Source organism: Malaclemys terrapin, chromosome 1, assembly GCF_027887155.1.
Source record: "Malaclemys terrapin pileata isolate rMalTer1 chromosome 1, rMalTer1.hap1, whole genome shotgun sequence".
NCBI classification, from domain to species: Eukaryota; Metazoa; Chordata; order Testudines; family Emydidae; genus Malaclemys; species Malaclemys terrapin.
In genome coordinates this window covers 55,589,621-55,615,317 of record NC_071505.1, presented here as the reverse complement: position 1 = coordinate 55,615,317, position 25,697 = coordinate 55,589,621, and the positions used below count along the sequence as shown (strand labels likewise).

The following is a 25,697-nucleotide window of genomic DNA, read 5'->3' as shown; positions in this document are numbered from 1 at the left end:
GGGGGCCAGAATTACCTTACCCACTAAATTTTGGATAGTGGGCAACACTAATTCTCTCTCTCTCTCTCACTCACACACACACACACGATGGGCAGGGAAGGTAAAAAAATCAAGACCCCCCCCAGTATAATCTTTTAAAAAAACGTCATGTTTTGGGGTGTCTTGAGGGGGTTCAACTCACAATTTTTGATCTCTTGAGGTTGGCAATACTTCACTTCTTATTGCCAGATTACTATCCTTCAACTACCTCCTTAAAAACGTTTCCATAACGCTAGTAATTTGGACCATAATCATTATGGGATTGACCCAGTGCTTTCCTGAATAGTTGGTTAAGGATTTTTATGACAACTGCTCCCAAACAGCAACCTAAAGGTGACCTAGTGTAACAGAAAACCAAGTCCATGATGTTTACAGCCACAGGCTACAAACTTCTTAAAATCCTTATCAGGACCCCCTTCAAACAAAATTCTTAACCAAAATGGCTCCATTTTACACCTAATGTGCAATGGGTAGAAGGTCAGTGTGGGAAGTGGGCAGAATTAAGGTTTTTAGGTGACCATTTCTGTGTATTTCCATGCTTAGTGGAGCTCTTTTTTCCCTTTGAGCATAAACGTTGAACTTCCAGGCTTTTCAAGCGTTTGTGTTTTGTAGACGAGGACAATGGGCTCTAAGTGCATTTCTTATTGACACATATTTCCAGGCTTACCTCTAGAGTCACAGAAAGTTTTGGTTGAGGATTGTGTATTTGGTTGGCGAGGGCATGACAGCACTTTGAGATTAACTCTTATGTGTAGGTTTCTGTAGTGGGGAGTGATTGTTATTACTCATTACACTTTGCGGTGCCCGGTTGTGTCAGACAGCAAGTGTGTGTGTGTGTGTGATGGAGTGGCTGCAGTGAGCCGGCTCCACTCATTGGCCAGGTCCCTGCCCCAAGGGGGCGGGCAGTCTCTTTGATCGGGGGTCCTGGGATGGCCACGGACTGAGTGAAGCTGGCATGCTGCTCCTCGCTTCCCCACAGGCTGCGGGAGGAGGGGAAGAACCGCCCTCGCCCACCCCGGCGCAGAGAGCGAATGCCAGAGTTCAGGCGGGGGGGAGCCGAGAAGGGGCTGGGAGCGGGCAGCGTTCTGAAGGAGTAGCGGGGAAGCCGGGAAAGGAGGAGACAACGCAGGGGACAAGGGTGGGCGCCAGTAACATGATAGAGCCGAGCCGTGCGGGGTCGGCCCAGCCGGGTGGCGGCTGCGGCTGCTGAAGCGGGCGCTGCTGCTGGAGCAGCGGCGGGGGGCTCCGCGGCGGGGCGCCCCCGGAGAGAGCCATGCGGACTGCGAAGTGGCTAGCGGGTCTGCTGTGCCCGCTCTCCCTTCTCATCACCAAGTCCTGGGAAGTCCGGTTTCACCCCTCACAAGGTAAACAGGCGGCAACAAAGAAGGCTGGGCTCGGCCCCGAGCGGCGGGGCTTCCCCGGGCAGCTGGAAGTGACACCGCGGCGCGGTGCTTTCGAGGAACGCGGTGCCTGGGTGCGGGGCGCACGCGGAGCGGAGCCTGCGTGGCGCGCGCCCACGCGGAGGGAAATCTACGCACCACAGCCTTCCCACAGATGCACCCCACTGACATAAGGCACTGCACATTCACTCCCACTCCGTTTTGTACCACTTACACACACACCTAACTCCAGTTACACACACCGCACAAACACACACGAATATGCACGCCACACTCACGCATCGCCCCCTACACAAGCACCGGCACCCTGGCACGTGCTGAACACCACACAGACCCCTCCCTCCTTCCCCCTACTTACAAACGGGCGGGGGGGGGAGAATGAAATCCGCCCCCCCCTGACATCAGCGGCACCATCCCAGCGCCTTGTCAGGAGGGCCGGGATTTCACCCCCCGTTTGTAAGTGGGGGGAAGGAGGGAGGGGTCTGTGTGTGTGGTGGTCAGCACGTGCCAGGATTCCGCTGCTTGTGTGGGGGGCGATGCTGTGGAGTGCATATTCGTGTGTGTAACTGGAGTTAGGTGTGGGTGTGTGTGAGAGTGGTGCAAAACGGAGTGGGAGTGAATGTGTAGTACCTTATGTCAGTGGGGTGCATCTGTAGGGAGGCTGTGGTGCTTAGGTTGGCAGGGTGGGTGAATAGGGACTGTGTGGCATACAGTATGTGAGTAGGGATGGAGAGGCAGGCTCCTTGTGGAGTATACCCCCCCACATATAATGTATGTGAATGGCTCTGACTTGTGCCTCTGCATTTACCGTGGGCATGTCAATGGAAAGGAGGCACCTAGGGCAGTCTTCAGTCTCCTGCTAAGCATGTTGGTGGTGCACACAGTGTGTGGGGGTGTTTGGGACTGTGTGGGAGGCGGGTCGCGTGTACAGCTGTGGGAGCTGGTACTTACAGTATGTATGAGTGTTTGGAGTGTGTATGCACTGATAGTGTATGTCTCCTGGAGAGGAGACACAGGAGGAATTCCTTTGGAGACCCAAAGTCTCCTTCCTGACCCATGTGTCCTCAAGTAAGGCAGCTGCATGCTAGACTACACTGTACTGTAGTGGGCAAATTTTGGATAAAACTATGGCTCATTTCCACACTATTTGGTAAGGATGGGTCTTCTTCTTTCTGTTGCAGAGACCTTAGTGAAGCAACTCTCTTCCTACGAGATAGTCACACCTACCCGAGTGAATGAATTTGGAGAAGTTTTCCCTCACACACATCACTTCAGAAGGAAGAAAAGGAGCTTGGAGGCACCCGCGGAGCACGCTGCTTTCAGGACACATTACCAGCTCAATGCTTATGGGCAGCTCTTCCAACTGAACTTGAGCGCTGATGCAGGATTCATTGCTGCTAATTATAAAGTGATGCATGTGGGGTCCGCACAGGAGCAGCCCTCCTCTGACTTGCGCCACTGCTTCTACCGGGGGCATGTCAATGCACAGGAGACACATACAGCTGTCTTCAGCCTCTGTGGTGGCCTGGTAAGCATGTTGGTTATTGCTTCCTATTCTCCTTCATTCATGTCTTTCCCTGTTTGAAAGAGACTCCTTTGCAGCAGAGCTAAGTCTGAAATTTTCAAGCACTATTCGAGGTAGCTGGTCATGCGAGGAGTAAGTGTAGGTGTTGGCAGCTGTGCTGTATTCATGATTCTTTTTGGCGGGCTATAGACATACCATTTTCATAAGATCTACCTCTGGCATATAAGAATATTGTTTGTTTGGTATGGCATTTTAACACAGAAAAAACTGCCTCAGAAACACAACAAACTAGTGTTTTGATTAAGTGATGCTGTAAATCAGCATTAAATGTTATATATATATATACAGATGGGTAAGAAGTCATGAAATAGTGATGTAGGGTCCTGGGATAGCCAGGGAAAGGCTAGTGCCTGTACTATTTCTTCCTCTGCTTCCACAAATGCTGTAGGAAGAAAAGGTGGAGAAGAGAAACTCCCAGTGTTCCCTGTGCCACAATCATCCAAATCTTTTGCATTGACTCATGTTAGGCTGATCATGCTTCCATTGAAGTAAATGAAAAACCTCCTGTTGACTTCAGGGAGAACAGGATTAGGCCACGTATAAACTGAGCTAGTGAGAGCCATAAAGCTAAGTACATTTGTTTTATTTACTCTTCTGACTCCCACCCTTGGCTACAAAATATAACAACTGGCCTTTTCCTCTTTATTTACAAAACACAAACAACGCAACACTCTTTGAAGATGTACACTGGCTTCTTCTTTTGCCACTTCTATCAATTCCTTGTTTTTTCACTTGATAATACTGCTTTATATTAAAACGAGGATGACATTATAAAGCAGTTATTTACGTTATCCTGTCTAACATTTGTTATTTTATAGATCAAGCATTCTAAACTTCTAATGATAAAATTGTATCTCAGAGTTGTTTAATATCAAGAAGTATGTATTGACACAGAGTATATTTTTGTTTTAGTTAAAGCAAACCAAACCAAACAAACAACCCCCCCCACTTAAAACATATTGCAGCTGTGGTAAAGGAGTAAGATATAGGGCTTGTCTACACATAAAACACTACAGCGGTGTGCTGCTCTTCAGTGAAGACACTACCTATGCTGACAAGAGGGATTCTCGGATCAGTATAGGTATTCCACCTCCCCAAGAGGCAGTTTAACTGAGGTGTTCAGGGGTATGGATTTTTTTACACCTCTGAGTGATGCAGTTATACCAACCTAATTTCCAAGTGTAGAGTAGGCCGTAGAGTGAAAGCTGTTATGTTCATTAGACCTGCCATCCAAGCAAAATGTTGTAAAACATTTCCCTTTAAAAATATGATTGTATAATTGTTGCTATGTTAATTTAGGATTAGATTGTGTACAGGCTTGATCCTGTGCAGCCATGCGAGGAAGTAAAAGGAGTAAGGCTTTTAGGTCTGGGTATTGGGGAAGAACAAGGTCTGCATACCCTATACTCTTCCCTATGAGCACTTGAGCGAGGAAAATGCAGAAAATAGAGCAGAGCTAGATGGATGTGAGTGGGGGGATTATGCAGCAATTTACAAAAGGCTGACAAATAGCATACTCCCTTCTGCAACAGTGTTAACAGGGGAACCCCAGAGGAAATTGTACTTCAGAGGGGTGTCTTTGCTCAATTCCTTCCAAGTGTTCCTTTTGGGATGGTGTAACTATGTGCTATCCTATACTCAGACCTGAGCCTGCAGACTCAGTCTACCCTAAGACATTGACTATTTGAGCTGAAAAAGTAAACAGTCCAGACCATATCCAATCTTGCTTTTGAAGCATCCCTAATAAATACTGATATACACCATAAAAAAAGAAAAAGCACCTCAACCCAAAACCCTACCAAAACTAAACACTGTGCTGCACATACATTTCTCCCCCTTGGGAGAAGATAAGAAAGAAAAAATGAGCCACGTGTGCGAGATGTTCATCATGTTTAACATTTTATTGAAAGGTGCTCAGATTAGATTGGTATAATAAGTTACAGTGACTAGATCTTTCTCCTTTTACAGCTTTCATGATCTAGGAACTCCCATCCCATGTAAAGCAGTTTTTCACTACTTCAAGGGACATCACCAACCTGAAAGGCACAACTATCTGAAATTTTTGTACCTATTGTATTTATATATAATATGTAAGCTTCTTTCAGTTCCAATAAGTTAGTGTAAAATATTTTTCTCAATTTTTTAGTTTATTTGCATTGTATATTCAACAGCCAGTCTGTGTCATGTATAGTTTTAAATGGGACTAATCATGGAGAAAGTAGTACACATTGTGAGTAAGGATAGTAGAATCTAGTTCTTAGTTATTTTATAACCCTTTATTGTAATTATATTGAAGCAAATCCTGTCTCTTAATGGGACCCATTTTCTCCCTGTTAAACCCAGTTACTTGAGCCTGGCATGTGGAAGTGAAGAGTGGGGGAGGATTTCCCTCATTGCAATTCCCAAGAAATCAGAAGTGAGTGAAGTTTGAGAGGCTGTTTTGAGCCAAGTGATGACAATTATGCTCTCCAGTTTCGTATCTTCCAGGGGAATTGCTATGGATCAATGCTGTAAAAGTTAAGGGGAAAAAATAGGATTTAAAAATGCTACAGGAAAATTAAAAATGTTTTAGAAATTGCTCTGAAGATGTATACAAGTGTATCCGAGAGTGATCAGAAGTGTAGTTGGTAAACCAGGTATTCATACCCACTTAATCTCTTTGGTGTCTTTCTCCACTTCGCTGACTTCATCCACAGCCTTCACTACTGCCTCCTAAGTTCCTACACTCTTCCTGTTTGCATCCCTGACTCCAGTCACCATCTCAAGCTTCTGCTGCTCTCTCTGACCTCAGTGTAAGCCGCTCCCAAGAGCATGTATGGCTGTACAGTACCCAGGGAACATTGTTTAAAGACTGTTGACAAATTGTATGCACTTTTGATGTGTTACATGGCAGAGCTTTCACTAGGTTGAGGGATGCAAATGGCAGAGGGAGGTTAAGAGGTTATTAGGGAGCTTGTAGTAATTGCAGGGGGGGACCTATAATTAGGAAAGTTGGGGATGCAGTCAAAGGCAGAAGGTTAAGTGGGCTCACAGTTGGACTTCTGATCACCTGCAAGCAGACAGTTTACATCTTTTGAGTGATTTCTAAAATTTCAAACTTTATTTTCGTAAGTTCTATTTCTTTGTTTTTGTTTTTACTTTTACTGCATTAGTCAATGTTAGCTTCCTACAAGAGTGGGAAACAAGGTCTCCTGTGGATGTCACTGGCTGCATGTGGACCAAAGTGACCTCTCAAACATTATTCAGACAGGAGAAACAAAAGAGGTAAAACATTCATTTAATTTTACAGGTTGATTGAGAAATACAGGGAAATATTATTGAAAAAGAATATTTCAATATAGTAGATGACACAGTTATTTAATAATCATGACTGGAGTGAGTCTTCAATTCAAGGTAGCCCCTACCTAAAGAAAAAGTGAGAATTAAAAAAAAAAATTAAACTATTTAATGCTGTAGAAACAGTAGGCTCAGCCCCTTGAGGAGTATTGTGTTGTTCTTGAGACAGACACAGGGATCTGTTGTTGGACTCTGGAGAGATATAAACCCTGTTTTCCAGCTGCAAGGAGGGCTTGGCCAACCTTTTGCCAAATGTTATCCCTTTCTTTCATTGCTACAGAGGACTCCAGGTCTAGCATGGTTCTATTGTGGGGTTGTGTGTGTGGGAGGGAGTGTGTGTAGAGGTACGTGGAGCCTTTTTGCAGGTGCAGTCCTTGTATGTAGTACAGATCCCAGCTTGACAAGGGATCCCATAGTCTCTGTTCAGCAAAGTTTGGGTGTGGCATGAGGCCACTGGAGCTTCTGTTACATGAAGCACAGAAAAACAGAACTGGTAAGGGCTAAAGCAGTGTCAGGAGTGTAATAGTCTTCTGAGTAGCTCAATTGTCACCTCTGTGGCTTAAGCAGAGAATTTTTTTCAGCCCGTTCTTCTAACACCCCTCTTCTTCACACTAAGCCTGGCTATTCTTATTTCGGGGGAGTGGGGAGAATTTGGGCCTAAGCATTGATCTCCAGAACTTCCTCAGTGCAAGAGGTTTTGTTTGTTTTGTTTTAATAGGGGTCAGTGGATCACCTTTCTGGGGATTCTGAAAACAATTGTATCTGCTATTAAGGAGGAGTGTAGTAGCTTCTTTTCAAGAAAAGTAAACAGTCCTGGAATTTGTTTTACTGAAGTGTTATTTTTAATTATACTTGGTTAAAAATTGGATGGCCGCCAGAAACTGGTACTAACATATGCCTGTGGTTAGACTCATCTGGAATTACATTATACAGATAACAGCCCACTGGCATTTGTGTTTTCCCTCTTTAATGTAGTTAAAGTACAACAGTACTAGTGAGTTAGGATAAATTGGGTTTTCAAAGAAAACTTTTACAGTGCTTGTCACTGGATGCTAAATTTTCCTTTTAGGTAACATTTAATTTTAACTAACAGGCTAGGCTGTCTGTTGAAAATAGTTACTTCCTAACTCTGAAGAAGAGATCAGTGTGCAGAAGCTCAATTAAGCATAAAACGTACACAAGCATCAGTAGGGGAAAAGATAGGAAAAATGTTACAAACTGTCAACAATTGACAAACAATCACTCTTTGTACAAATTTGAATTGCTGCTGACATACACTTAAACATTCTGGGTTAAGGAATCCTCTATTCTGGTAGATGAAGCTGTAACCCCAAATCTCCATAATATGTCACTGAAATACTTCAGTACTACTAGTATTGTCACCCCCACCAACACAAATTGGCATAAAAGACAAGAATTTACTCACTGAGTAAAACTTAAGTATTGTTATGTTTATATGTAAGCAAAAAGGACAGGATAGGAATCTGTTCAAACTCTCCAGACATTCAGTGCAATGAGAGAGAACTGGGAGTTGTATGCTTTATTTTTTCACTTGGATTTTTCAGCTGATTTTTTTTCTCTGCTACTTTCTCCCTGATTCTCATGGTTTTATTTTTTGTGCTCTCGCTTTTCCTTTCTTCAGCATGATTTCTCACCGACACTACTTCTCACATACTTTGGCCTGGTTCCTGTTAACTTTCCCTCCATTCTTGTAGACAAGGCCAATCTCTAACTAAATGGGTTTTGCATATGTCACACTTGAACAGGCATTTGTAACTAAGAGAAATACAGTATTTTATTGACAACATAGTTGTCTCAAGGCTCCTCATTCTCACTTTGTCTGTCATAGAATGAACAGCACAAATGTTTAAGTTCTCAGTTTTGCTTTACGATCTTTTGTTAGGCTTTTTCCCCCCCCCAAGTCTAGTCAGGCATTCTACCTAAGGGGACATTTTTAAATGTGTGAAATAGAAGAGTAAGGAAAATTATTAAGTGCTCTTTATGGCCATATCATGTGAGCATGTCTAACAGGATCTCTCTGCCTTTCTTGCCAAAACTCTCAATCATTGTGTATGATGGCTCTGAGTGATCAAACATATCTGCCTCAACTGCAATCAAGGAAGAGCAACCATGAACAGTTGAAAAACCAACAACTCGTAGGAACCTGGGACTCTAAAGTGAGACATGCCCTTGGAGGCATGACTTTCTCCTCTTTTTCTTCCAGAGTTGTCTTTGATAGTTCAAGCCTTTGGTGCCCAGAATGCAGGTGAGCTATCTCTTCTCCGTCACTAACAAGAAAAAGATTTATTGTTAAAGTCAACTCAGTCTTGCTAGTCAAAGCTAAAATAGTTCCCACTCCTGTCCTATTTCTTCTTAAATAACATAGGTCTCAGTTCCAATGACTCAGTTTAGAGAAGCTAGGCTTCTGTTATCCCAGTTATTTAAGACAAACCTCATGTGTTCCCAAGTGCTTCACGTAATATGGATTTATCTGAACCTGATTTCTTTGAAGAGGACTCCTGTTCAGATTAGGTATTTTCCCCATCAAAATATATCTATTTTATACCAAAATATCTCTAAATTCTTAGTACAATGAATTCTTAGTACAAAATTGTACTTGATAATAGGTGGGTTGCATCTAATTCTTGTTTCACCCTCATGGATATAAGCTAACATTTTAGAAAATAAAGTTGTGGACTCCTTACCCTAAAGTAGATGCATTGTTGCAAATTGCTCTCGAAAATTCTCTCTCTTCTGATTGAGGGGAATGTCACACTCCAAACACTCTAGGACAAACCTGGACATACTCTCTGCAGAGATCTTATGAATTCTACTGTCACTGTCTATTCACCAGTTTTATGCAACCACAACCTTGACTATGTATTGTTGAGCTTTCACCTCCGTATGTGACCCCTCTGAAAGTACACAGAGGGATTTCCACATACATCTTATATTGTATCATGCACTTACGTGACATACATATTTATTTGGATTTGGACACCTATCACAGGCTCTGAGTGCATTGACAAATCATTGTATAAACAGTTCATAACAAAAACAACAAGAGCAGAACAGCAGCAAACCTCATCAGCCAGTCAGCAGAAAACAAAACTTCCCCACTTCAGTTTTCCCCAAACTCCACACACCTTCTGCTCCCCCCAGACAAATATGCAAATAGATAGGCTTTTAAGCATGCCCCAAAGGTCAGGTTTCAGAGTAACAGCCGTGTTAGTCTGTATCCGCAAAAAGAAGAACAGGAGTACTTGTGGCACCTTAGAGACTAACAAATTTATTAGAGCATAAGCTTTCGTGGACTACAGCCCACTATGCATCCGAAGAAGTGGGCTGTAGTCCACGAAAGCTTATGCTCTAATAAATTTGTTAGTCTCTAAGGTGCCACAAGTACTCCTGTTCTTCTTTTTCCCAAAGGTCAGCAAATTCTGGCAGCTATTATTATTTCAAACCATGAGGTGTGTGTGGGGGGGTGAATTCTATATCTGAGGGTCCCTCACAGAAAATGACCTGTCTGCAGCCTTGCTCTCTTACAAATTAAAGGAATTTCAGCCAGAGTGTTGCAGGTGATCTCAACTGCAGCATTTTCACACAGGAGAGATGCTGGCTCTCATATAGGCAGGTCCCAAACCTTTTAAGGCTTATAGGACTAAACTAACACCTTAAGTTTCACTTGCAAACCAACTAGTAGCCAATGGATATCACAGAGGGTTGGTTTCATCTGCTCTTGGGGAGAGAGCCTCTTATTAAGCAGTCTATAACACATACTTCATTCATTTTAGTTTCCATTCAATTTCAAATGTAGCATTATGTAAAGTGTATTGCAGCAGACTGACCTAAAGGTGATAGAGGTAGGATTTGATAGCAATGTCTGTAACTGTGAGAAGAGGTCACAATCTCATGACTCACTGTATATTGAAAAAAGCAGTCCTAGTCACCACTGCTGTTTGATCATCTAAAAACAACTGAAAAGCTACAAGGACCTCAGAATTATGTACTTGAGTGACAAGGGGTGGATACACATCCTATGTGACATCCCTAGCAAAGGGATCAATATAATCTTTGTCATATCTTCCAGTTACTTTGCCAAGTTTATCATCATCATCTCAATTTTATTAGTTTTGAGCCACAACCAGTTTGTGCTCCATGACACAATCTGTACCAGATACTGGGGGGAGATACTTAATCATACTCTATGGGTCTCACAAACTGAACATATAATACTGGTTGTGATCAGCATAATAAGACTTTAGAATCCAGTTCTTCTCACTAACTCTCTTAATAGTCCCATAGACGATGAACAGGAGAATGCTCTCCAACTGTTGGCCATCAGGATAGGGCTGTGTTTCTATGTCCATCTTCCTCTAGTGAGAATGAGAAGTGCCTCCACACAGATCCAGGAAGTTCTTGTTAAACAGTATTTGGGATATTTGAGTTGGTGACAGTTTGTTAAATATTTTTGAAGGACAAAAGACAGGGATACAAGTTCCACCAAAACATGATGTTGAAATGGATCAGAGTGTGTATCCATTATTCTTATAAGGTTTCTTTTGGGTTTATGGCTCATTTCACATGAAGCAGTACCACCTCCTGATGTGGGAGAGAAAAATAATATCATGGTGTGTATCTTGTTATATTTGACACACAAGTGAATCTGAACTAAGACTGAAAATGGAAACTGATCTCCATTTGCTTGTAAATGCCACTAAATAGCAAAAGAACAAGCTGATTTGCTGTCAGGCTTACTACTTTGATAACTTTTTGTTCTGGTTTGAGTTGGGAAGTTGTGTCCCATACTGTACTTTGGAAAGTTTGGGGAAGAAGGTGATTATATGTGTGTACTCACCGAAGTGCTACATAGGGCGTTAACCATGCCTGGCACTCTTCTTCAGGTGTTTAAACTTTCCCTGTGTCCTTGCTGGCCTATCCCAACTTCCTTTCAGAACCATTTTGTGGAAGAGACCCTGGGTTTCCTTGCTTTTCACAGACTGCTCCAGTAGTTATTTCTCTTCTGTCTCAGCCTTCCTTAAGATCTTAAGAGAGTTTTGTTCATCTTGTATCTAACGGTGCTTGTTTACAAGCAAACAGTTATCTATCATCATTCCGGATATCTTAAACAGAACAAATTTTATTTGGCATGGAATTGAAAATAAATATAAGATCAAAATAATAAATAATATAAGTATAAGTAAGTCCATACAAAATATTAAAATAACTAGACTAATACTATTGTAGAACTCATTAGCTAGGCTGTGTATTTAAATACAAAATACGAGTTAAGCCAGTGGTTTTCACCCTGTGGTTTGTGGACCCTTAGGGTGAAACTAAACTTAGACTATGTCTAAGATTTCCAAAGAGGTCTGCACCTCCATTAAAAATTTTTTAGGCGTCTACAAATCAAAAAAAGTTGAAAATTACTGAGTTAAGCTATATAAAAACCTTATGTGCTAATAAGACCTTTCATCTCCGCTTCTAAGCTGATAGCTTCCTCAGAGGCCTGTCCTGTCCTTTTCTTTGTAAGTTTGTATGATATGATACAGCAAAATGTATGCAAGATCAATCTCTCTCTCTCAGCGTAGTTGGTATATCTTTGAGCCCATTTATGTTGCAAATGCAACCAATTTACAAAACCTGATTACAGTGCTCTTGTCTTTCAACCTAGTTACAATGTGGTTGCTATTTATACTGTAGATGTGTTAAAACTTCAGACATGTAAAAGGTTATGTTAACTGTTCCATGTCCCAAGCTTTAGCATGATTGTGCAATATGCTTATCATCTACACTGCTAATTGCAAGTGTTGTAACTAGGTTGTCTTGAGTTGGCTGTATTTGAAGTGTAAATAGATTCTTTGTGTAACTAGCACCCCTTTGTTGATAGTCTTTGTGGCTTTATATCTGTAAGGTAAGAAACCAAGTGTTAAAAATTAGCATATTGATCACTACCTCATCAATTAGCTTAAAACTTAATATACATTGAGTTAACTCAAACTTAGTTTAAACATTATATTGTGAAGTGGTAACATATTTGATTATATTGTTTATTCTTTGTCTCTTGATACACCAACTTATAAGGGCCTCCTAATTTGCATGGTTCCGTTTATATATTGTTTCATTTAATTATATATTATTTCAAAAGGAGTTTGTCTATTTCAGGCATGTGCAACTCCCAATTAACTCAGTAAGATTTAAGCTTGTGTAAATATGGGGAGAATTTGACCCCATGGTATGTAATTGGGTTTGAGGCAATCATTGATAGAGTCTGGTTAATTGCTCTACAGAGCTATTTGGCAGATTCAGTTTATTTCAAAATTAAATTGAAGTCTTATCTTTGAGTGTTAAACAAGTTTATGATTTTTGTTTTTATGTAATATTTAATAGTCTTTACCATTCCATTGGGAAGTGCTGAGAAACATAGTAATCATGTTTTAAATTAATAAATAATAATGTTGAAATCCCATTTAAAATAAAGAAATTGTTCAGAATAGCGTGAGTATAAGGAAAATGACTTACTGTATGCTATTTTGGTTAGACTGAAAAATATGCAGTTTCCTTAAATATTTTAAAGAGTTTTTATAGGTTATTCAGGTATTGGTATATGTTGCTGTGAATTTCCCATGCCTTATTTCTATTTAATGTGAAAGGTGTTTAAGCATGTGCATTGTAATGCTCAGCAATATTGATCTTTGTGATAATTCATATGAGCTGACACTTGAGTTGGCCGCTTCGATTTAGTTGACATAATATATAAACAACTTTGTTCAGACAATTGCACTTGTAGATGAGATTATCTATTTAAGTGGTTTAATGGTCATATTTAAGGAAAGCTTAATGCTGTTTAAACTAAGTTAAGTCAGTGCTTAATCGGCAATTGAATTAAATTTTCCTCTCCTGTCCAATCATATACAAATTTCCGTGCGCACAAAATATCTACGACATAGAACTTTAAAACTGTTTATGCATTAATGGGAATAATGATCACCTTATGTTGCATAATGTGACCAAGTAACTTTTTATCTTTGTGTGTTGAGTGGTCCTTACTAGACTTCTAAATATTGTCATATTTGTGTGTGGCTCATTCTCAGATAGTAACAAATAGAACTGGTCAAAAAGTGGAGAGGGGAAATTTTGAAAAAAAATCCCCCTTTTTTTCAAATTTCAATATTTAATTGAAATTTGAAACAGTTTGAACAGGTTTATAGTTGATCAAAAAAAGGAAAAATGAGTGAAAAATTTGTTGAAGAATATCCTGTTTGATTTCTAAAATTCAAAATTTCATCAGTCTTAAAATTCAAAAAATTTCGGCCACCTCTAGTAACAAGGGACAGAAATATATGTAGCAAACTTTTTCCTGTTTCTCAGAGTTGAACTAACCTGGGCATAGGCAGTTCCAAATTAGAGTGACTGAGGAGTAGAAATATAGATTCTTAGTTTTTATTTATTTCACTGGGATTTAAGAACAAATAACAAGACAAGCTCCCCTGTCCTATAAAGTCTTATAGACTAAATTTACAATGAAAATGTGCTATAGTGTACAGTACATCATCCCGTGTAACACACATGAATATTGTTTTCCCTCATAAACTAAATATCACAACTTTCTGTCAACACAAGATACAAATAGCATATTAAGCTGTAGTTTCTGAATTCCACAACTTCATAACAGACATTCCTGTTAGGATATGTTTGTCATTCTTTTGTACACGTTATGGTACTTTTGGTAAGATTGGAACATTTGGACATGTTTCCAATGTATTTCACCAGTTGAGTGGGAACTTTCTACAGCAATTACAGTACAGTACCTGAGAGAATAGTCAATTCAGTACAAGGCAGCTTTCCAAAGATAGCATTAATATCTCATATTGAAGATTCACAAAAGTTGGACATGTTAGAAGTCCAGTCCATCTTGCAAATGAAAGATTGTTCCTTGTAGTATAGTTTTAGTGTTTTGTGCAGTTCATTTTTAACCGTCCAAATGGATGGCTTCCATCAGTTCTCCTAATATCCACATTAGATTCCTCTTTATGGAAGTGTTTTAGACATATTTTTGCTTATATGATTTGACATGTATCTGCAGAATTTGAGTCAAGCAAATTCCATCTCATCTCTTGGAAAAGGTTTGGACTTCTATTTCAACATGTATTTGGCAACTTGTCTGCATATATCTGCTAAGTGACTTGGGCTTTATTAGTTTTCCCCAATTCTTTTTCATTTACTGTGCTTGGAAAATGCTGTGTTTTACTTTGGGCTAGTCCATTATCTATAATTACATCATATCTCCTGTAACATTTATGTCTTCTAGAGGAATCTTACTGTCTGGCAATGCACTGGAATTTCATAGTTAATCTATTGTAAACTTTGCAGTAAAGTTTTTGCATGTCAGGATGATATGATGTTTTTATGGATTATTGAGTTTGCCATTTATCTGATATAATAATTCTTCAAGCATGTTGACTAATGTTGCCAGTTTTGGGAAATGAACTAAAAGTCTGTTTGTTTTTTTTGCAAAGCAGAATGTTTAATATTCCACTGAAATCTAAAATAATTTTTCATTCTCATTATCACACTGTCTGGAGTTGTTCATGACCGTGAGTGCCAACCTTAGGGCAGACTGTTGAAAAGCAGGGCAGATGTCCCCAAATGGTTGCTTGTTCTATAACACTGCTCTACAGCCAAAATGCTTCTGAAATAAATGTAGTCAAACTTTACTAATTCTGGGTCACTGAGAACGAAAATGATGCTTAAAATTGTTGATTGGCTCTAGTTTTCAAGATATGCTATTGGGTCAGTATATACGAACCTTGACTTGGGAATGGCGGAGGATAAGTGAGTTATAAAGGGAAGGGATCTCAATTTAAACCAGAAATAACTAAAATACATCTTTGACTGGATCTATGAATAAATCTATGACTGGGTTTGGACAGTACTTGCTTTTTAGGAAAAAAAATGAATGATGCAATCTGAAGCTGGTATTGCGTCATACATGATATGAATTGCATCATGTTATTCCTCGAAGTCATGGATGATGCAATCATAACGAAGCTTACATCACTCTGCTGAACAAATTGCCCTATATCAGCTCTAGAAATCATACAGTGTCGTGCTCTCTTATTTGTCAGTGTTTGATTTTGCAAAGGGACACATTTCTGTTTAGCCAAAGTGAGCAGAGATGCCTCGTACTTGTGTGAACAGTGCAGATAACTTCTGCTATGTTTGTGGTGAAGTGAATTTTGCATCACAAAAGCGCAGTATAACCACTATGGTTAAGAAAGCCTATCACCTTTATTTTGGCTGCAAAATTGGAGATCAGGACAAGAGGTGGGCCCCACACACATGCTGCAACACTTGTGCAACAAATCTTCGCCAGTGGTTGAACAGGAAAAGGAAATCTATGCCTTATGCCAATGATTTGGAGAGAGCCAACAGATCATACCAGCAATTGTTACTTCTGCATGGTGCCTCCAGTTGGGAAAGGTGTGTCAAAGAAGAAAAAGTGGACTGTGCATTATCCAAACATTCCATCAGCTATACGCTCAGTGGTTTGAGCATTGCTCTGCTAAACCTAGGGTTGTGAGTTCAATCCTTGAGGGGGCTATTTAGGGATCTGGGGCAAAAATCTGTCTGGGGATTGGTCCTGCTTTGAGCAGGGGGTTAGACTAGATGACCTCCTGAGGTCCCTTCCAACTCTGATGTTCTATGGTTCTATACGCCCAGTACCCCACGGAGAAGGACTGCCGGTTCCTGATGCACCAGAATCATTCTCACTTGAGTCAGACGAGGAAGAGGATGAAACTTCTGGTCCTGAACCATCAATGTCATAGGACCCACATTTTCTCCCATCCTCCTCCTCTGAACCACACCTCATAACACAAGGTGAACTGAATGACCTTGTCAGGGATTTGGAACTACCCAAGAGTAAGGCAGAGTTGTTGGGCTCCAGACTACAGCAGTGGAATCTCCTGGCAGGTGATGTTAGGGTTTCCATGTTCCGTGACCGTCAAAAGGATCTTGTCCCATTCTTCTTCATGGAAGGTGATCTTGTAGCCTGCAACAACATCGATGATGTGATGGCAGCCCTCAACATCGTTCAGGATCCAGATGAGTGGAGACTGTTCATTGATTCATCGAAGACGAGTCTTAAAGCTGTTTTACTGCATAATGGCAATGTTTTGCCATCAATTCCAGTTGGTCATGCAGTCCATATGAAGGAAACCTATGACAACATGAAACAACTTTTGAGGTGCATAAACTATGACCAAAATCAGTGGCAGCTTTGTGGTGATTTGAAGGTTGTTGCTCTCTTGCTTGGTCTGCAGACTGGATACACAAAGTACTGCTGTTTTGTCTGCGAATGGGATAGTCGTGCAAGAGATTCCCACTACATCAAGAAAGATTGGCCACTCCGACAGTCATTGGAGCCTGGGAGGAAAAGTGTTCAGCATCCACCACTTGTTGAATCAAGGAAGATTTTGTTACCACCCTTACACATCAAGCTGGGTCTGATGAAGAACTTTGTCAAGGCCATTGACAAAACACAAGCAGCTTTCAAGTACCTCCGTGAAAAATTTCCAAGGTTAAGTGAAGCTAAGATAAAGGAAGGTGTCTTTGTTGGTCCTCAGATTTGTGAACTTCTTCGAGATGATGCATTTGACCATCCACTGCGTGGCAAGGAAAAGACGGCATGGAAAGCCTTCCAGTTAGTGGCAATAAATTTTCTCGGAAACAACAAGGCAGACAACTACAGGTTGTTGGTGGAAAACCTCCTCAAGGCATACAAAAGCCTTGGTTGCAACATGTCACTAAAGATACATTTTTTTTTTTTTGCACTCACATCTAGATTTTTTTTCCATCGAACTGCGGAGCAGTGAGCGACGAGCACGGCAAGCGATTTCACCAGGACATTGCAACAATGGAGAAACGCTATCAGGGCAAATGGAGCCCATCAATGCTTGCAGACTATTACTGGACAGTGACAGGAGATGCTCCATTTAATGAATACAAGAGACAAGCCAAGAAGCGCCGAGTCGACACTGAATAGGACTAAACTATGTACATAATAGTTTTTTGCCTTTTGTTTCATAATAAATTTTATTTATATAACCCTTTTGCTGATTTTTAAAGTGTTACATAAACAGGACAGGTCAAATATTATCATGTAAAGCAACCATAAACACATGAAAAGACCTAGGTTCACAATTTATGATTAAAACTCCACTATCTACACAATATACATAGACATCAAATGTAAAAACTTAAATATCTTAGAAACAGTAGCCAATCAGTTGTTTTAATTGTCATATTTGAATTCAGCACATCAAAATACATAATAAATAGCACATTTTATCTCTGAAGCAGACGACTTCTCAAAAATTGTAGACCAGTGTTACCCTATAGTATGGGTTACAGACATTACAAGTAAGATTAATGCATGCAGCAACTTACGAGTATTTTGTAGAGTCTAAAACACTAAACATATCCTTACAAGTCTAACACCTATCTTGAACTATACTAACATGAAGGTGAGCTGGTCAGGTTTCCAGCTATGAATTTGTCAGTGCTCAGCTGACATCAACAGTGTTGGCAAGAATTGGCATCTAGTTTACCAGTGTCACACTCATAAATTCTGGGGTAGGGGGGAGCAGGGGTTGGTGATAATGAGGGATATATTCAGAGGACTCTTGAGAAGTAGAATGCAGCTTTTGAATCGGGAATACAGATTGTGTATGGGAAGACTGGATTTTGATATATGAGCAAGTTAAATTTGTATCAATAAATAGGGTGATATTTAATTGTCAATATTAAAATTAACATTAATATTTTGCTTAAAAACAAATAGTGTATATAACTTCATTTAGAAACTCTGAACTAATTGTTGTGTATGGCCTGGAAAGACAAAGAACTGCCAACTTTTGGTGGAAAATTTTGGTTTATTTAACCCAGATGTTTCCATCTGAAATAATTTATCTGTTATAATCAGACATCAAAGAAAACCTTATGGAAGGAGCATTGACAACAGCAAAAACATACACAATAAGACATTGGACAAAGAAATTTTAACTTCAGTGTTGGACTTAAGTGTGTTAATGCGTGCAGTCAATTAGAACATTTTTTTTTACTAATTCACTGGTCACCCAAAGACATGAAAGAAGATATGGAACTGGAATTTGAATTTAGATTTGATATACTTTCATATGTAAATATGGTACATTGCTGTTTTAATGCTTACATTCTAGTTCAGCGGTTTTCAGACTTCATTGCACCGTGGCCCCCTTCTGACAACAAGAATTACTACATGACCCCAGGAAGGGTGACCAAAGTCTGAGCCCTGCAGCCCCCCACCGGGTCTCGTGTGTGTGTGCAACGCTAAAGTCCAAGGATTGCAGCACCAGGCAGGGGGCGGTAACCTAATCCCTGGTGCCCAGGGCTGAAGCCAAAGCCTGAGGCCCACGGCCCAGGGCTGAAGCCCTCAGGCTTCAGCTTTGGCCCCAGGTGGTGGGGCTCGGGCTTTGGCCTGGGGCCCCGGCCCCCAGCAAGTCTAACGCCAGTCCTGGTGACCCCCTTAAAATGGGGTCGCAACTCACTTTGGGGTCCTGACCCACAATTTGAGAACTGCTGTTCTAGTAAATTTTAGCAAAAAGAAGAACAGGAGTACTTGTGGCACCTTAGAGACTAACAAAAGTACTCCTGTTCTTCTTTTTGCGGATACAGACTAACACGGCTGCTACTCTGAAACCAGTAAATTTTAGGATACTTATTTGAATTGCTTAACTGTAAATGTTTCTTTTTCATTCAATATTTTAATGTATTATGGAAAAAGTGCAGGGTGTGTTTACAAGAACCTCCTTTTCTCCCCCCATTACAGCATGCTACACGCTTCAGATTGTTGGTGCTACCTCATTTCACATTGGTGATACTGTACCATTGATTGGTTATCCCGTTTGATAAGGGCTGGAGCTTGCAGCTCTTTTGCTTTATGTGAATAATCCTTACTCATATGAGTAGTTCCACTGGAATTAATGGGCTACTTACAGAGTAAGGATTACTTCCATGAATAAAGGAGTGCAAGACTGGCTACAGTGTTAAAGCCTATGATCAAATTCTCTTTAGATGGACTGACAAGTATAAGAACCTAACAGTCTAAATCAGGGGTTCTCAACCTTTTTCTTTCTGAGACACCCCCCATCCAACATGCTATAAAAGCTCCATAGCCCATCTGTGCCACCAGAATTGTTTTTCTGCATATAAAAGCCAGGGCTGCATTAGGGGGTAGCAAGGAGGGCCACTACAGGGGGGGCATGTGAAGCTAAGCTACTCAGGCTTCAGTGTTAGCACTGGATAGTGGGGCACAGGGCAGGGTGGCTTTGGCTTTCTGCCCTGGTCCTCAATGAGTATAATGCAAGCCCTGCTTGGAGGAAACCCTGAAACCTGCTCACAGCCCCCCAGTGGGCCTCGGACCCCTGGTTGAGATCTGCTGGTCTAAATGATGTCACCATTTGCAACTAATGAGCTGTACTAGTGGCTTCAAATCCAAGACTTTTTTCCACTCCAATAACTCTTGTCAAGCTTTCTTAGGTTACGTCTCCACTCTGAGCTAAGGGTGTGATTCCCAGCTTGCATATACATACTTGCGCTAGTTTGATCAGAGTTAGCACAAGTATAAATAGTGTAACTGTGGTACCATTGGCTGCAGCAGCAGAAGCACAGCTTAGCTGTGCCAAGTATATACCTACAGGGTTCAGGTGGGTTTGTACTCTGCATTGCTAAGCTGTGCTGCTGCTGCCTGTGCAACATAGCTACACTAAAATTTATATTTGCCTTACTCACACTAGCTTGGTGAGGGCTATGTGTATATGAGCTTGGAATCAAACTCCTACCATGTGGTGTAGATGCAGCCTAAGACCTGCATCTGAGAGATTAACTTCCCACCCATTAACTTGACACTATGCACACATCCGCTTACCTGTCCCCTAAAGCTGGGATTTTGACTTTTTTATGTTAACAGCACACTATGAATTTCTTTAATTGATATTTGGATATTCTGGGATATTTAATGCTTGGGCATTAAATGACAAATGCAGGTTCTTTCTGTTAAACTAGAAGAGTGTTTTTATTCTTGTCCTTTCTCTTTTATGATTCTCATGCATGATATTGAGGTTTTGTTTAACTTGTACTCTGGACTCTGTAGGGGTTCTATTATGTGAATTACCTTATTGGTGAAATTTTCACTTTGGGATTCCTCCTGGGCTCATAGAGGTAATCTTTGGCTAATATCCCTCTTTTTTATGGAGAAATCCTTTTGGCATGACATCTAGACAGGTAGTGGTGTTTGCTTCTGCATATGAAATAGGGGTCACAATTACTGTCTTTTCCAAATTCCTACAACTAACTAGTTCCTACAACTAACATTTCTCGCGTTCTTAAAACCTTGTCTTCCTTTCTCCTCAGACCACAAGCTCTGGCACGTTACAAAATATTGGGTCTTTGTTAATTCATGATTGTCACAGCCTTTATTACAATACATTTTTCAATACGTTTGCTATGTTGTTGAATGTGCTTTAATTATTTCACAAGACTTTTATACTGCAGATTACTTTCCCAGCAAAGGTTAGAGGTAATTTCAATCCATGCTGTTGCTTATGTCACAGACGGTTTCTTTTCCAGATTTAATGGGAAATAAAAGAGTCCTATTAAATGGAGAAAATATCTGTCAGAGGGGGAAAAAGCAGATAACATCCAGCATTCTTTCCTTTTAACTTATTTGGGTCATTGAAACATCTCTTGAATGTAGAAAAAGGAACTGTTTTATGAAATCAAACTCAAACGTGTCAAAGAGATGTAACCACATTGGCCACTCAAATATGTTATTTAAATATGTCTCTAGTTATTTAACTAGAGAACTTTATATTTTACATAATTAACATTTGGTAATAAAAATGATTGATTATTCTGATTCCTGGTGTGCTTCCCCTCCACACTTCAATTATGGCATAATTGTAATAGTCCATAGTTCCATATTCTCCTGCAGTTAAGAATTCAGATTCTAACCTTTTCAGGTGGTATACATCATTTGTACTAGCTGTTTTCAAGACAACAGTGATTAAATTTGGTTAGAAATTAAACAGGGAACAGAGGTAACTTGGTAATAGGATTGATGTGATGAAATGGTCTGCTATTCAGAGCAAATATACAAAGTACAAATTTCTAACTTTCCAATGGTATAATTGCAAGTATTCTGGCCTTGATGGTTTGTGAGATATTGTATCTTAAAAAGCTTCCTAAGCAGGGATCATTCCAATTTTTTTCCAAATATTATTATTATTTAATATTTATGTTATAGTAGATCTTATAGGCCTCAGCCAGGTCCAGGTCCCTTTGTAATAGGCACTATAAAAACATATAGTAAATGACAGTCCCTGTCCCAAAGATGTTGCAGTCTAAAAGAAAAGACATAACAGGTTAATTAGACAAACATATAGTCAGTGGAGAGGAGATTGAAGATGAGGTAGGTAACAAAAATAATTGGATATTTCATCATAGATTAACTGTGGATACAATTCTTAACCTATCAGTGGTAGAAGTCACTACTTGTCTCCTTTCTATCCGTTACCAATTGGTAGTTTTCTGTGTGTGTTACAGCAGAGTAGAGTTTTAAGGAAAGATTGAAAGAAGGATAAAATGGTGGTTTTATGGTTTGATTGAGAGTTTTTCCCATATATTAGATATGTTATATTGGAGAAGGCATGAAGACGTTTATGGGGAAAAAACAGACAAGAAGAATGGAATTCAGGTAGTCAAGATAATGGGCATCAAGGTCGATCTTGAATATATTGTGTGGCAAGAAGCAGCAAGATTTAGTTGTTTTCTGGATGTGAGGGTCAAAAGAGAAGGCCAAATCAAAAATGAAGATGAAATGAGATTATGGATCTGAGCAACATGGAGGATTGTGGTGTTGTCCACTTTGATAACAGAGACAGTAGAAGTGAGGGCTTTGGTGGAGAGATCAGAAGCTCAGTTTTGCCCATGTTAAATTTTAGTTGAGAGCTGATCATCATAATGAAATGTCAGAAAGACAAGCTGAGATTTTCTTATGAATAGAGGAAGACAGATCTGGAGCAGAGAGGAAGGTTTGTGAGTCTACAGCATAATGCTGATAGCTAAAGTAACGTTTACAGAAAAGATCACTCAGAGACAGGATGGAATGTTTTAAATCTAGGCAAGTTAAATTATGTATTTAAATCACTCGATTTTTAAAAACAAAATAATTGATTTAAATTAGATTGAGGATTTGTAAAACTGATTTGAAAACGTGCTATAATAACTATAAATTGAAATATACAATGACCTAAATTATAAATGCTGCTGTTTGTTGGTTTGTTTTTAAACTCCACTAGGGGTAAGGTATCTGTTTTGAAATTTACAAACTAGGAGACAAAATCCTTAATATTGAAAATGAAGGCCCCAATGATACCAAAAATTTACGTTAGTTGTATAACATTACCCACACGACTTGTCTCATTGACTTCATTAGAACTACTTAGACCAAAAGTTAAGCATGTACATAAGCGTTTGCAGCGTCAGGAGGTAAACTGTATTTTTATTATTAATAAAATCTGCTAATTTCAAAACAAAATAGCTTCAATGTTAACAATGAAATGCTATTTTGATTTTAAATACATTAACAAAGTTATTGTGACCTTTTCTATACACAAGCCAAAATTTTAAAAAATATAAGCCTAATATTAGGCTCCTCACGGGACCCCATGTAAATTAGGGTGACCAGATGTCCCAATTTTATAGGGACAGTCCCGATTTTTGGGCCTTTTTCTTATATTTCTATTACCCCCCAACCCATCCCGATTTTTCACATTTGCTGTCTGGTCACCCTATACATGCACCCGGGAATGGAATTTTCAGAATTGTTTAAAGAACAGGAGTACTTGTGGCACCTTAGAGACTAACAAATTTATTAGAGCATAAGCTTTCGTGGACTACAGCCCACTTCTTTTTGCGGATACAGACTAACACGGCTGCTACTCTGAAACCTGAGAATTGTTTAAGTATCTTAAGAACATAACTCCTATTGACTTCAAAAAGCAAACTCTGATGGAGGAATGTAGCCTGGTCCAAGCCTTTCAGCTTTCTCGACTTTTGGCTGTTCAATATATTGCAAGATGTTGGTTACAAATATATCACAAGCTGTTTGCTTATTAACTGAATTCTATGTTTGAGTTTGTGTTCTCACAGTAAGATATTAAAGAGGCACATGACTGGGCTTATCTTTTTGCTATAGAGAAGCATTTTAAGTGTGAAACTTCTTAGTAGAAAACATTTCTATGTGAAATCTTAAATTCTATTCTCAACTGGAAAACTAATAAAAGAAACAAGTACAAAATATCCACTCTGGTAATTTGAAACTATAAAATGGGAAGAAAGAAAAATAGTAGCAACATGTAAATAAAAAAGCTGGTTTAAATTTTAAATGTTGATTTTTATAATGATTTTTGTCTTCCCTGCCCAGAGATAAGGTATAGAGTGTGAAGAGAAGGGGGCCACAGAATGAATTAATGTATAGAGAAAGACTGTACACATTGCATAAAGTCAATCTTACCCCATTCTTAGGCTTGACTGTATTGGTAATTCAAATAATGAAATAATATAAATCTTAACAAAAGCTTTCTCCCTTAAGTCTGAGTGACAGGACGTTAGGACCTCTGCCCCTAGGACCTTTGCACCAGAAGGTCATATCCACTCAAGGCTGTCTCTGACAGGCTGTAGAACTTCTGGTTGCCGGGAGTCCAAGATTCTGAGGGGGGCCTCCCCACAGGGACGCAGATAGAGTTCTCACCATTCCCTCAAAAACCACACAGCACAAAAATAATGAGTGTGGAAAAGCTGAGCTGAGCGTATGCTGTGCCGCATAGACCTGTGTGCCCAGGCCTTGCCAAGAATTTAGATCTACCTGACACCAAGAAAATCCTACCTCTGCAGAGTGAGGCATGAGAGGAAGCAGTAGTGGGGAAATTGATGTATCAATTATGGGGGGGGGGGTGTTGTCTTTTGCTCTTTAAACAACATACATAATACGAAAGCGTCAAACAGGCACAGTGGACTCAGGTAACTGTGTTTACTTACACCACATTCAAGGCCTAGTTACATGTGGTGACATAGAGTAGGTCTACACTGCAATTAAAAACCTGCAGCTGGCCTGTGCCAGGGATTGGGCTAAAAGGTTGTTTAAACTGCAGTATAGATGTTACTTCATATGATTAAAATATGACCATGTGTAGATCATTGTTGCTGCTACTGTTATATAATTGCAACAAATCTTGTACAAAGTATGAAAAGTTATGATTTGTTGAATGATTATCCTATTCGTATGCAAGTATCATTTTTGTATTTGAAGTTATGAATATTGACTATATACCTGTATTTCAAATGGGTTCGCTCCTGTGGTCACACCCACAAGGCAGCTTACTTCTAGTCTGGCCAGCACATTGTGAAGGGACTATTCAAGTTGAATTGCTCATCAAAGAACACTTAACTCACAATGGACTATAGAAGAGGCTTATACCTACCTGATGGACCTTCCTTTGAACGTTCTAGCTAGAATATGGGCAATGGCTTCTGCTATGACTTATCAAAGCACGCAAGGGCATGTGACGAGACCATGTGGTTCTAAACTGTATCTTGTTACCTGTATTTTTCTACAAGCTGTGCTGAGGGCTTTGTTTGGGACAATGGGTTTCCCTCCACATTGGCAATGCTATTAAAGGCCCTAGAAACATCTCCATTTTGCCTCTTTCCTGCTATGATCTCTGGACTAGGACTTATACTAATGGGAGCATTCTAACCAATGGACTGAGGACTTTCCAATTATTTGAGAGCAACCAGAGACTTAACCAGTTAGCAGTTTATGCCATCACTGCTTTAAGTCTGATCTGAGAACTTTGCAATTATTGAATGTATTTGATTCCTTTAACCAATTCTAACTCTCACCTCTTTTTTTAATAAATAAACCTTCTGATATTAGATATTAAAGGATTGGCACAGTGTGATTATTGGGTAAGATCTGATTTATATATTGACCTTGGTATGTGGCTGGTCCTTTGGGATCAGGAGAACCTTTTGGTTGATGAAATTGGTTTTCAGTAACCACTGATCATTAAATCTGGTGTCTGGGTATTGAATCGAGGACTGGAATACCTAAGGAGGCTGCATTTCTGATTTCTTCTATTTCACCATACTGGATAGCAAGTTTACTTTTGTCCTGAATTTGGTGTTCTCAGTTGTCTCTGTGCCTCAGTGGGTCACAATAGACATTTGGGCTT

General features: G+C 39.9%; 1 protein-coding gene across 6 annotated transcripts in view; it reads left to right on the top strand.

Moving 5' to 3' along the window:
• The first annotated feature begins 1,065 nt into the window (after positions 1-1,065).
• Positions 1,066-25,697, top strand: part of ADAMTS20 (ADAM metallopeptidase with thrombospondin type 1 motif 20) — a 167,359-nt gene continuing 142,727 nt past the window's right edge. For 3 of the 6 annotated variants that reach the window (XM_054024636.1, XM_054024644.1, XM_054024627.1), the window contains exons 1-2: positions 1,066-1,403; positions 2,621-2,967. In XM_054024636.1, the coding sequence (XP_053880611.1) occupies positions 1,313-1,403; positions 2,621-2,967 (438 nt within the window). In that variant the 5' untranslated portion in view covers positions 1,066-1,312. Of the gene's footprint in view, positions 1,404-2,620; positions 2,968-6,176; positions 6,289-14,446; positions 14,487-25,697 lie in introns of those variants that run through there. The other 3 variants (XM_054024653.1, XM_054024661.1, XM_054024669.1) reach the window with 3 other exon arrangements.